Here is a 12,516-nt window from a genome sequence, read left to right on the forward strand (position 1 = left end):
GCCCAGCAACAACATAACCCATGGCTGAAGGTGGCATTGCATGCCCCATGAGGAAACGGGCTCCCTCCTCTCTGGTTCCGGGGTGGGTCACCTGAGAACCGCCACTGCCAAGTCACTGTGGCTCAGCAGCTCCTGCGTTGAGCATTTGCCCCCTAGTGGTCAGTGTGTGTCATATGTATTGGGGTCGGAGGGTCGGACTGTCACTTAGCCTTTTGTATATATATTTCAGACAGAGAAAGGGAGAGGGAGAGAGAGATAGAAACATTGAAGATGAGAGAGAATCATTGATTGGCCGCCTCCTGCACATAACCCACTGGGGATTGAGCCTGCAACCCCGGCATATGCCCTGACCAAGAATCAACTGTGACCACCTGGTTCATAGGTCGATACTCAACCACTGAGCCACGCCAGCTGAGCTAGAAATCACTTTTCTGTCAGGCTGGTCTCCAACGGGCCCCTTGGCACTGCCTTCGTACTGTGGGGTGGCCACATTGTTTAAACGAAGACCTGTTCAAACTTTTGGATGGCACCCTGGGTAGAGAAGTTATGGGGGGGGGGGCGCACGGAGTGGGGAGGGGTGGTCCTGGAGTTGTTTTGGGGATCATTTGGCTCGAAAGTCCCAGCTGACTGCCTCCAAAACATGGCCCAGGAGTTCTCAATAAACACTGCCCTCTCTTTGCAGGTGCCGGCTCAATTTGTGGTTTTAAGAAAACCCGAGAGCCTGAAGGCAGCCGCCCTGGGAGAAGCCCTTTCTGCGGGCAGCCGGAGCCTTCTGGTCCAGAGGAGAAGCTGTCCCTGCACCTGGACTTATGACCCGCGGCCTCGCCCCCAGCCTGCCCGCCGAGGTCCACAGGATGGGCTCCTTCCGCAGGCCCAGGCCGCGCTTCCTGAGCTCCCCGGTGCTCAGCGACCTGCCCCGCTTCCAGGCTGCTCGCCAGGCCCTGCAGCTGAGCTCCAACTCGGCCTGGAACAGGTAGGGGAGGCGCCACGGGTGGGGTAGGGCTGCCGGGGCCAGGCTTAGCTTCTGCTGCTTTGGCGATCTCTGCGTCAGAAGGTCATCGTTACAGGGCCATGGATGCCTTCCTAAAGGGGCTGTGTCCCAGCTGTCCTTGTTTCAGCAGAGGCGGCGTGGATCCCTGGGGCCTCCAGGCCTGCAGAGCCAGTTACCTAGCCCTGGACCGTGGGGTGGGGATTGACAGTGGCTGTGGATGCTCATTTGTCACATTCCCACTCAGAGGACCCATGGGTGGGACCATATACATAATCTCAAGTGTCACCTTCTACCCATTTGGGGAGGTAAGACGTGTATGTGAAAAGCTCAGAGATCATCACGTGACAAGTGAGCCGCAGGTGCTGGGAGCGGAGACAGGGGCTTTTTTATTTTTATTTATTTATTTATTTAAGTATATTTTATCGATTTTTTTTTTTTTTTTTGAGAGAGGGATAGAGAGTTAGAAACACCGATGAGAGAGAATCATCCATCAGCTGCCTCTTGTACACCCCCTACTGGGGATGTGCCCACAACCAAGGTACATGCCCTTGACTTGAATCAAACCTGGGATCTTTTAGTTCGCAGGCTGACGCTCTATCCACTGAGCCAAACCGATTTAGGCAACACTGGGCTTCTTTGTAAGGTGTCTCGCCAACCTTCTGCACAAGCAGAGCAGAGCATCCGTATCCTGTCTTGCGCTCCTGTGGCCGCTGTTTTCCCAATCTCTGCACTCACTCTCCCGATAAACGAAAGGCGGAGTTTCCTGGGAGTATCCCTGGCTGCCTTGGGGTCAGAAGTTTGGCTGGTGATGGACTTTCTCAGTGAACGCAACTCTCCTGATGGGGAGGGGGAGGGCTCTGAAATGTTTTGAGGTTAACTGGGTCCTTGTTCTTGAAAAAAGGCCCGGGACCCTTGCAATCCGCTCCTTGTGGGAATATCGGGGTCCCAGAGAAGGTGGAGTGGAGCCTTGATGGTGGCCCTTTAAGGAAAGGTGACCAGACGTCCCGCTTTGGGCGGGACAGTCCCGATCTTTAACCAAATATCGGGACTTTTTTAAAACGCTGCGGGACACAGGACAAGTGGTTAAAGATCGGGACGTCTGGTCACCTTACTTTAAGGGATTAACTTGGGGGAGGAGGGGCAGTGAGGCTGGCCCCTGTGAGATTCTTCCAAGAAAAGTGCTGTTAGAAAATAAATAAGACAAGGAATTGTCCTTTCCCACGGGCCCCAGGCTGCCCTCTGTGGACAGGGCCTCCTGGGAGAAGAGGCGCCGGGTCTAGGTCCCCGCTGTTTGCAGAAAGCTCCATCCGGTTCCTCCAGGCTCAGTGGGGCAGGCCGCCCCTGCCCTTTAGGAGCAGGGCTGCCAGGGAGGGGGGAGGAAGGCTGCCGTCCTGGAGAAAGTGGGGGGAGAGGGCTGCCTTGGGGGGTCCTCTTGACTTCAGTCTTCCTTCCTCTCCAAGAACCCTGGAAGGAAAGGGATGGGACCGGGGATGCAAACGTGGCTGTGGTTATGCTGCATTTTTGTTTGTTTGTTTGTGGTTTTGTGTGTGTGTTTTTGTTGTTGTTGTTTGTTGTTGTTGTTGTTGTTTTTTGCCTTCCAGCCCCCTTCAGCTCTGAGCTGTTTGCTGACGTGGCTGTGGGGAGGCAGATCCTCTAATCAGGACTTGCTTGTATTTCTGTCCCTGCAGCGTGCAGACCGCCGTGATCAACGTCTTCAAAGGTGGAGGCCTGCAGAGCAACGAGCTCTATGCACTGAATGAAAACATCAGGTACATGAAGGCCAGGCCAGAGGACAGAGGGCGCTACCCCACCGGGGGGCCTTGCCTTAAGCTTTGTTTTCTGGTGGATTCTTTGGTGTGTGTGTGGTTTTTTTTTTGTTTTGTTTTGTTTTTTTTAATAAATCTTTATTGTTCAGATTTTCCTTTTCCCCCCCTCCTCCCATAGATCCCCTTCACCTGGTCCCCACTCTGCCCTCTGCCCTTACCTCCCACCCCCCATCCCCCTGTCCTCATCCATAGGTATATGATTTTTTGTCCAGTCTCTTCCCATACCCCCCCACACAGACACCCCTTTCCCTCTGAGAATTATCAATCCCCTCCCATTCTATGCTCCTGATTCTATTCTATTCACCAGTTTATTCTGTTCCTCAGATTTTTAATTCACTTGACTTTTAGATTCACTTGTTAATAGATATGTATTTGTTGTTCATAATTTTTATCTTTACTTTTTTCTTTTCCCCCCTCTTTTTAAAGAACACCTTTTAGCATTTCATATAATACTGGTTTGGTGGTGATGTACTCCTTTAGCTTTTTCTGATCTGTGAAGCTTTTTTAGCTGCCCTTCAATTCTGAATGATAGCTTTGCTGGGTACAGTAATCTTGGTTGTAGGTTCTTGCTGTTCATCACTTTGAATATTTTTTGCCACTCCTGTCTGGCCTGAATAGTTTTGCTGCTGGATTCTTATTGCTGCTTCTGTGGGCTTTGTGTGTGCCTCTTATGGCTGTTAAGTTCTGAGACCCTTGTTGGTCTAGATTTCTATTCTAGAGGGGGTCCATCCATTTGTGTTCATGGATGTTGTATGTGTGTGTGTGGGGGGGTTAGAGGGCTGATGGATGGTAAACAGTGTTATTTGTTGTTGACAGGCGACATTTATTCTTTATTGTTCTCCCCATGTGTGAACTCACTTCATAACTGCTATTTTGCGGTGGCATATCAGAATACACGCTGCTGGCTGAAACTGGTTTGGCTCAGTGGATAGAGTCAGTCAGCCTGCGGACTGAAGGGTCCCTGGTTTGATTCTGGTCAAAGGCACGTACCTTGATTGAGGGCACGTCCTCAGTAGGGGGTATGCAAGAGGCAGCTGATCGATGATTCTCTCTCATCGATGTTTCTAACTCTCTGTCCCTCTCTCTTCCTCTCTGTAAAAAAATCGATAAAATATATTAAAAAAAAGAATACACACTGCAGTAAGGAACAAAAATCTGACAAATTGGACTTTAGCAAGGAAGGAATTTAGTTGTCTCATTGTCTAGGGTGGCCAGTCCGGCCAGCTGCACTTGCCCTTCAACTCTGCCATCGGAATCTTGGGGCCTCTGTGCCTAGGGCACCTGTAGGCATCACTTCTTCATTCAAAAAGAAATTAAAGGCCAAAGTGCCATACAAGTCCAGTTTTCCCAAAGCCCTTCAGGCAGGACTGGGTCCCTTAATTGCAAGGGAATACTTTTTACTGGGCACAGTACCCTCCACAAAAGGAGCCAGCATGAACACCTGTCACCATCTTCCTCCTGGGGGCTGATGCCACTGGCTCGTCACCACCTAAGACTGGGGTGTGTGAGTCCCTCTAGTTCTTAACATCGTTATCAGTTACTGTCATTCCTGGTAGATTTTAGGGATACAAACCTCAATAAGACATGGTCCTTGTGGAGTTTATTGTCTTCCAGAATCTTCCCAGTAGAGTAATGCCAGCTTTCATTCATTTTTTCATTCATTCATTTTTTCATCTACCCATTCATACATTCATCAAATACTTGAGTCCCAATAGAATAGTGTCAGCTTTCATTCATTCATTCATTCATCTACCCATTCATACATTCATCAAATATTTGAGTCCCTATAGAGTAGTGTCAGCTTTCTTTCATTCATTCATTCATTCATTCATTCATTCATCTACTCATTCATACACTCATCCAATACTTGAGTGCCACCCTATTGGCCAGAGACTAGAGAGACAACAATGAGCCAAGACAGACATGGACTTTGCTCTCCTGGAATTTATATTCAGTCAGGGAGATAATCATTAGTCAGCCAGTCACACTTGTAAAATGTAGAAGTGCAACTGTGACAGCTGGTACCACACAACAGAGCGAGGAAAGCATATGTCCCCTTAACCCTGTTGGCAAACTGCAGCTCTCGAGCCACATGCGGCTCTTTGGCCCCTTAAGTGTGGCTCTTTCACGCCCTGGGTGAATTTATTATGAAGAAGTGGCATTAGAAGAAGTTTAAGTCTAAAAAATTTGGCTCTCAAAAGAAATTTCAATTGCTGTCCTGTTGATATTTGGCTCTGTTGACTAATGTGTTTGCCGACCACTGCCTTAACCCAATCCTGCCAAGGAGGCCTGAATGGTGCTGGGATGCTGGTGCTGGGAGCTGAGGCACCAGTGGGAATTAATTGGGTTAAGAGGGCTCCAGACGGTGGGAACTGCAGGTGCAAAGGTCCTGTGGTAGCAGTGAGCAAGGACCTGGGTGGAGAGCCCTGTGCGTGGAGCACCGGAGGTCGGGTGGTGATGGGAAATGAGGACAGCGAGGTGGGCAGGCCCCAGAGCACCGGGGTCTCCTGGGGACAGGAGGTTCCATATCAGATCTCTTCATGTCCTGGTGTCCATTCCTCTCTGCTGGGTTAAGTACTAGACACCAAGGCAGAAAATCCTGCCATGGAGTGGGCAGAACAACAAACACGGCCATTATTCAGGTCCTGTTGACATGTAAGTCAAGATCTGTGTTAAGGGTCAACGAGGTGTTTGAAGAGCCCTGCTTCCATGAAAACCTTCCCAGCTCAGAAGTAAACAGGCTTGTGTTACATTTCTACCCAGGAGCTTGAATTTCACATAATAATTACACAAATATGGAGAGAGTCCACAGATAGCATCTAGCCCAGGGCCTCCTCCCGAAGAGGAGGAAACCCAGGCCCCAGGACGGAGGCAAAGCTGGGTCAGCCAAGCCCAAGGTGTGGTAGCAGCTCAGTGTGACTCTGAGAACTCAGGCCCTGGCCTCTCCCGGGGGTTCCGCAGCTCACAATCAGAGAGTAAATAAAGACGGTGACTCAGGAATGAGCTGATTGTTCCTCGCCTCGGGAGACCGATCCTGAAATTGTATCTGAGACCTTTGTTTGTGGGCAGCCAGGAAAAGTAGAGGCCTGGCCAGATTGCACCAGCTCGGGCTGCTAACTCAGAAGCCTCCCGGTGCCAAGCCGGCCTTGGACATGGGAGAGCTCACCCCCTTGCAAAACGGATTACCCCGGCAGAACACAGGTCCGGAGACTTATCATCTTATTTCTCAAGAAGAACAGGAAATGGGGATTTTTATGTGAAATTTCCTGGCTTTTTACATGAATCCACATTTCCTCAAACAAAACACATCTGTGGGCTGAATTTGACCAACGGGCTACCTGTTTATAAGGTCAGCTGTGGCCTGCATGGGACAGGCATCGCTGACAGGGTGTGTTGCATCCCAGAGTCTAGCCCCAAGGCCACTTGCGGGGGAAGAAGGGAGCCTGAAAAAGCCAGGCATCTTTCACATCCATCAACACAGTTACCACCCTCACTGCCCTGTGAGGCAACCACTGGCATCAGTCATTTACCCACAGAATTGTGGGTAAAACCAAATACCTGGTCTAAGGTCCTGTCTGACTTAGATGCCTGTATTAGTTTGCTCAGGCTGCTATCACAAATGCCATGGATTGGGTGGCTTAAACAGTAGACATTTCTCACTGTTTCGGAAGTGGGAAGATTTCTCTAGTGGTCTGGATGAGGGGAGCCACTTGGAACTAGAGGGATCCTGAACTAGGGGCTCCTCCAAGGCTGTGCTGGATTTGACATTTGTATGAGGCTCGGTTCCTGCCAGGAGAGCCAGCTGTGTCTCCTTTCCACAGAGGAAATGACCCCCTCAGTTCTCCATTCTAATCGGGCCAGACAGCAGTAAATCTTGTTGGATGTATTTACAAGCTCAGTGTTAAAGCCTCCATCCACCAGCTTCCCTGGGTCACCCCAGCTGGCCTGACTGGACTGTCTTTCTAACTGTGGAGTGTGCATACCCCCTGGGAAATCTGCATTCCTTTAAATACAGGGCGGACCAAAAGTAGGCTTACAGTTGTGATTATGCAAAATAGAGTCTATTCCCATAGTAGAATAGATTGTGTATTAATGATTGTATTATTTGCCATACAAACAATTGCAAACCTACAAAATACAACTATATTAGCCAATGTGAAGTTTTGCATCATGGGGTCCTGAAGGGCAGTTGTTAAACACAATTGGTCCTTTTTTCCTAAGACACGTCATCAGAAATGAACTCGCTGCCCTATGAGGAAGAACTTGGGACCAGGGATGGTCATGTTCTACATCACGTTATGAGCTCAAGAGAAGGGTGTGGAGACCCTGCAAGAACAAATTCATTGGGAATGGCCCCCCTCAATAAAGTGGCAAATTTCCTCCAGATAAAAGTCAGGGCACATGCTCTGTTGGTAGGAAGGACATACTCCGAATATTTTCTATTGAAACTGCCTTAGGAATAGGATGCACTCATGTTATATCCCTCAAGGCAAGGAAAAAGTGACCTTTCAGAATAGATACAGTCGCCCTGGCTGGTTTGGTTCAGTGGATAGAGCATTGGCCTGCAGACTGAGGGGTTCCGGGTTCGATTCTGGCACATGCCCAGGTTGTGGGCTCAATCACTGGTAGGGAGCGTACAGGAGGCAGCTGATCAATGATTCTCTCTCATCATCGATGTCTCTCTCTCTCTCTCTCCCCTTCTCACCCCTCTCTTTCCCTCTCTCCTCGCTTTTTCCCTCTCCCTTCCTCTCTGAAATCAATAAAATATATTTAAAAGAAAAAGAACAGATACAGTCTAGTCATCATGACCTATCCTCTGCCTGCCTTGAATTTCCGTCTGCTTTGGCCTGGGCGGACCCTGCGTGTCTTCTTGGCTTAAGTTCTCTGTGGGACATGGTTGGGGTGTTTCATGGCCCTCTCCAGCCTGCAGTGGCTGCATTTGGCGGTGAGGACCATCAGGGTTAGAGCTGTGTGTTTCACGGGCTCTTCCAGGAAGAAGCATGGCCGAGCTCTGCCAAAGCCATCTCTTCAGCCAGCTCTTCTACTGACTGTAGGTGACCACGCAGCACTGGAGACCTGTAAGCAAGCTGTGGTTCTCTGCCTGGTTTCCTGTAAGAGCCTGTGCAAATAGGTTCTTCAAAGTGCTTTCTTTCCCTTTTGGACTGGCTGGAGGGGGAGGGTGTAGAGAGGGAGAGGTCATCGATTTTCTGAGTCATGGCCTCAGTGGGTATCTGTGGGGTGTCTGCCAGGTATGCGGCCAGTTCTGGGGGAGCCCTTGAGGTGTGCGGTTCTTGTCCTTGGAGAGCCTACCGCAGAGTGAGAGAGGGATGGAGCAGGCTGTTATCATACAGTGCTCTAAGTGGGGTGATGGCCGAAAGCAGAGGGCTGGGGCAGTGTGGAGGACAGGCGCAAAATTCGATTTAGGAGAAAGTGACGCCTCAGTTGAAATCAGAAGGATGAGCAGGTAGGAGTCCGGTGGGAACCTTCTTGCCAGCCTCTCCCTGCCCTCCCACCCCTTCCTTCTCCCTCACAGAATATTGTTTCTTTGCAGAATAGAAATAAAAATGCTCAGAGATGAGGTTCTCGGAAATCAGAGATGAGTTATCTGCAGCTAGCCCGAGGCAAGAAACTCACTTTTTCCTCCTCTCTCCAACCACCCTGCTTCTGTGTGTGCGGGGAGTGGGGGTGTCAGGAAGGAAACCCAGAGGTTTTCAAGGAAAGAGGCGGTTCCAAGAACTGTGCTCGATGGTTACCAGGTCGGAGTTGAAACGTCTCCTTCAGCTCATATGGCTGCTGAGCCCCAAAAAGGGAAATCCACCTCTGATGTTTCCACCCCTCTGAGGGAGCCTCTGAGACCCACAGCTGGGGGTGGGCTGGGGGGAATGAGAAGACACAGGGTCTGGGAGAGCCTGGGTATAGAGCCTGGCGGCAGAGTAGACAGCGAGGTGATGTTCCCTGAGGGAATGAATGATAATCGCAGACATTTGTGCAGCGTTCTGTGGGAGCCATGCTTTAGATATGAGATATGGCCACTCTTTTAAAGCTCACCACCTGCATATGGGACAGGTCCTATATCCTTTGTCTTACAGATGGGGAAACCGAGGTGCAGAGGGGTGGATTGACTTGCCCAGAGTTGCATAGCTAGTTCGTGAGTGGAGCTGGGATTTGAACCTGAGCCTCCTTCGTTCTTAAAAGCACAGGAAATAGGCTGCAGGAAGCACCCAGAGCTGCCATTGTCCATATTCAGGCCTGATGGGCTGGGACATAGATGCCTTCATAGAAGAGTAGGGCCTGGACCCTAGTTTGGGAGGGCGTCAGTAAGGTCCTCTCTCTCTCTCTCTCTCTCTCTCTCTCTCTCTCTCTCTCTCTCTCTCTCTCTTTCTGAATTATTATTTAAATCTTTTATTGATTTTTTTACAGAGAGGAAGAGAGAGGGAGAGAGAGTTAGAAACATCGATGAGAGAGAATCACCGATCAGCTGCCTCTTGCACACCCGCTACTGGGGATGTTCCCGCAACCAAGGTACATGCCCTTGACCGGAATGGAACCCGGGACCTTTCAGTCTGCAGGCCGTCACTCTATCCACTGAGCCAAACCGGTTTCAGCTAAGGTCTTCTCTGTTTTGGTCCAGGTGGCTGCCTGTGTGTTGACCCCTTTTGTCTGCTCTGGTTCAGAAACAGACGTGACTTTGGGAGCGGCATGAGGAGTTAGAGGGAAGTGGCAGATCTGAAACCTGGGGCTGGCTTGTGTGGCGTTCGGCCTGCACAGTGTTTAGGAAACGACACCTCCCCTAAAAACCCAGGCCTCTCGGGGACGCTCACGTTGGGCAATGCGGGGCCCACAGTCCGGCCTGGTACCTGTCTGCAGAGGCTGGAACCTGGCTGCTGGCCATAGAGGCGTTGGCTGCAGCCCCACTGTTCGTGCCCGGGCGCTGGCCCCTGTGGGCATGGGAGGTCCCCCGTGGGCATTTCACCCACCTCCAATGGCCCCACAGTGGACCGAGGAGGAAAGGGTTGTTTCCATGCACTACTGCTCAAAATATTGCCTGCTGCGGAGGCGAGTGGGTCATTTTGTGTGTGTGTGTGGCGGGGGGGATGTTAGCAACCAAGTGGGGTAGGTACTGACCTGCTCCAGGCCAGGCCCAGGTTGCCGGGGCCCCTGCTGGCCCATGAGGAGGCCCAGCAGGATCCCGCCAAGGAGTCAGGGCAGAGGGTCTGGATACTTGGGGGCGGCCCCTAATTGCCTAATGGCAGGGAGATACCCTGTGTCCCCAAAAATAAGACAGTGTCATATTAATTTTTTCTCCCAAAGTTGCGCTAGGTCTTATTTTCAGGGGATGTCTTATCTTTCCATGCACTAGGTCTTATTTTCTGAGGAGGTCTTATTTTCGGGGAAACACGGTAGATATTGAGCGTCCTATAGGCTGTCCCAACTGGTGCTGCCTGACCTTGAGCCCCAATGCACCTGCACTCCAGGCTGCCTCGTCCTCCTTTGGGGTGTCGCTGCCTTGGGCCTTTCTGGGTGCACACAGGAGATGCTGGCTTGGACCAAAGGGGTTTCCCTACTTCATTTCTGCCGCTCCCCACTTTCCCGCCATCCTGCCCCCCTGTGTCTCTCACCCAGCCGGACCCCAGCTCCAGTCACACCTTCCTTGCCTTTAAGCCCCAGCAGTGGGAAGCGGAAGTGACAGAGGCATGAGGGGCAAGACTGCAAGTTGTGTATCAACAGGAAACCCTGTCCTCCTGGGCGGGTGTCTCGCCCGGTCAGCCTGGGAGGGGCCGGGGGTGAGATGATACCTACAGTGAGCGGTTCCCCATTTCTTGTTTGTTTGTTGTGGTCCTGCTGGCTTCTGCCCAGACTTCATGCCCCGCCTCCCTTGGGGGCTGGGTCCCACAGAAGCGCTCCCTTCCCATTCCCCCTCCTCCACTGGCGGCTGGCAGCAGGACTGTTTTCAAATGAAGCCCCATGTGTGAAAGGGATGAGTGGGAGCTGAGGAAACTGGGATGTTGCTTCCACCACAGTTTTTCCCTGAGCTCTGGCCCATCATCTTAATCCTCCCCCCCTTTTATCGGGGTGGGCGGCCCCGATGCTGCAGCCCCCTTCGTGAGCTTCGCCTAGGTCCCGAGCACCAGATTCATCGCTAGTCTGGCAACACTCTTTTTAAAAAATATATATATTTTTTATTGATATTTTTACAGAGAGGAAGGGAGAGGGATAGAGAGCTAGAAACATCGATGAGAGAGAAACATTGACCAGCTGCCTCCTGCACACCCACCACTGGGGATGTGCCCGCAACCAATGTGCGTGCCCTTGACCGGAATCGAACCTGGGACCTTTCAGTCTGCAGGCCGACACTCTATCCACTGAGACAAACCTGTTTGGGCTGGTGAAGAAGATGCGGACAGGCAGGAGAATGGAGCTGTTAGAGGACTAAGGGTTCGGGGATCAGACCACCTGGGTGGGACCCTCCCAGCCAACACTCAGGGCTGTGCGCTAGGGACTCCCGGTCTAGGGTGACTTCCTTCAGCCCCTGCAGCAATCCTGCGGAGACCCCATCTCTCTATCCCCAAGTTTCCACTGAGGAAACAGCCACAGGGACTCCCCTGTGAGGGAGCCTGCAAGGTTATCTGTGGCTCAGGCTCCAGGCCCAGGCACCGCCTCCAGGCCCTGGCCTCCGGTGAGGCTCCTCTCCGGGGTGGGCTTGCTGCATGCGCTCCCCAGTCCCCTCCGAGGGCCCCTTTCCTTGCGTGTGGAAAGTGGAGACAGTATTGCTTCCAGAGAGTTTCCTTTCAGCCTTAAATGAGGAGACACATGGACCTTGTTGACAACGGTGCCTGCCACTTAGTAAGCGCTCAGTAAACTTGAGCTTGGGGGGGGGGGGGGGGGGAGGGAAGCCAGGCCTCATCCTAGCAGCAATTTGCTTTGTGTTCCTTATTCATTGATCTGCCTGTCCGTCTGCCTGTCTGTCATCTATTTTTGCTCCAAGAAGTCATTCCTTTCCTGTTTCCGGGCAAGGGTGGGTGGGAAGGGTGGAAGGAGGATTTCGGATGCCAGGCCACTGTGCCCGAGAGGAGAGGGCATCCTGGCATGGGGGTTTCCGTCTCTTTGCCTCTAGGCAACCACAACCCACAGGCCCCTTCATTCAACCACAACCTCCTGCCTCTCTTCTTCTTCCCTGTGCTCTCCAAGCTGACCTGGCAGGGGGCGGGGCGAGCTTCATGCCTGGACTTCATGCTGGACTCCCAATTTTTGGAGTAGGAGGTGCCCCTGAGAGAGCGGCCCCCGTGGGAAGAAATCGTGTCTGAGCTCTGGGTGGCCTTCTCTGCCTGACATAGCGCAGGCTTTCGTAAAGACTAGGAATTCCCAGGGTCCCTGTTCTCCATCAGCTGCTCTTGGGGGAAGCCACTGCCCCATTCCCCCTGGAGGCGGTGCTTCCCGTCAGAGGGGTGGAAAATCCCTCTTTCTCTAGAGTTTTCCGAAGCACCCTTTCCTTGTAAGCCAAGTGTTGGCAGAATAAACACCCGAGTATAGAAATAGAAGGTGGATTTTGCATATGACTCAGCCCCGGTCTGTTCCCTGGTGGCTAGGCCAGATCTGCCCTCTCCTCACCCCTCCCTCTCTCTCTGGGTTAAGCTCGTGGGTTACCAGCCCGAGGGGCTGGCAGGTTCTTGGATGTGGGATTCTCTGAGGGCCCTGGGA

At 51.9% G+C, this 12,516-nt stretch overlaps 1 protein-coding gene across 5 annotated transcripts in view; it reads left to right on the forward strand.

The window, feature by feature from the left end:
* Positions 1–12,516, forward strand: part of PRR5L (proline rich 5 like) — a 68,714-nt gene that overhangs the window by 25,970 nt on the left and 30,228 nt on the right. For all 5 annotated transcript variants that reach the window (XM_045577966.1, XM_036426291.2, XM_036426293.2 and 2 more), the window contains exons 2-3: positions 683–973; positions 2,680–2,760. In XM_045577966.1, coding sequence (XP_045433922.1) covers positions 810–973; positions 2,680–2,760 — 245 coding nt within the window. In that variant the 5' untranslated portion in view covers positions 683–809. The remainder of the gene's footprint in view (positions 1–682; positions 974–2,679; positions 2,761–12,516) is intronic.

The sequence above is a fragment of the Pipistrellus kuhlii genome, unplaced genomic scaffold (assembly GCF_014108245.1).
Source record: "Pipistrellus kuhlii isolate mPipKuh1 unplaced genomic scaffold, mPipKuh1.p scaffold_m20_p_9, whole genome shotgun sequence".
NCBI lineage: Eukaryota > Metazoa > Chordata > Mammalia > Chiroptera > Vespertilionidae > Pipistrellus > Pipistrellus kuhlii.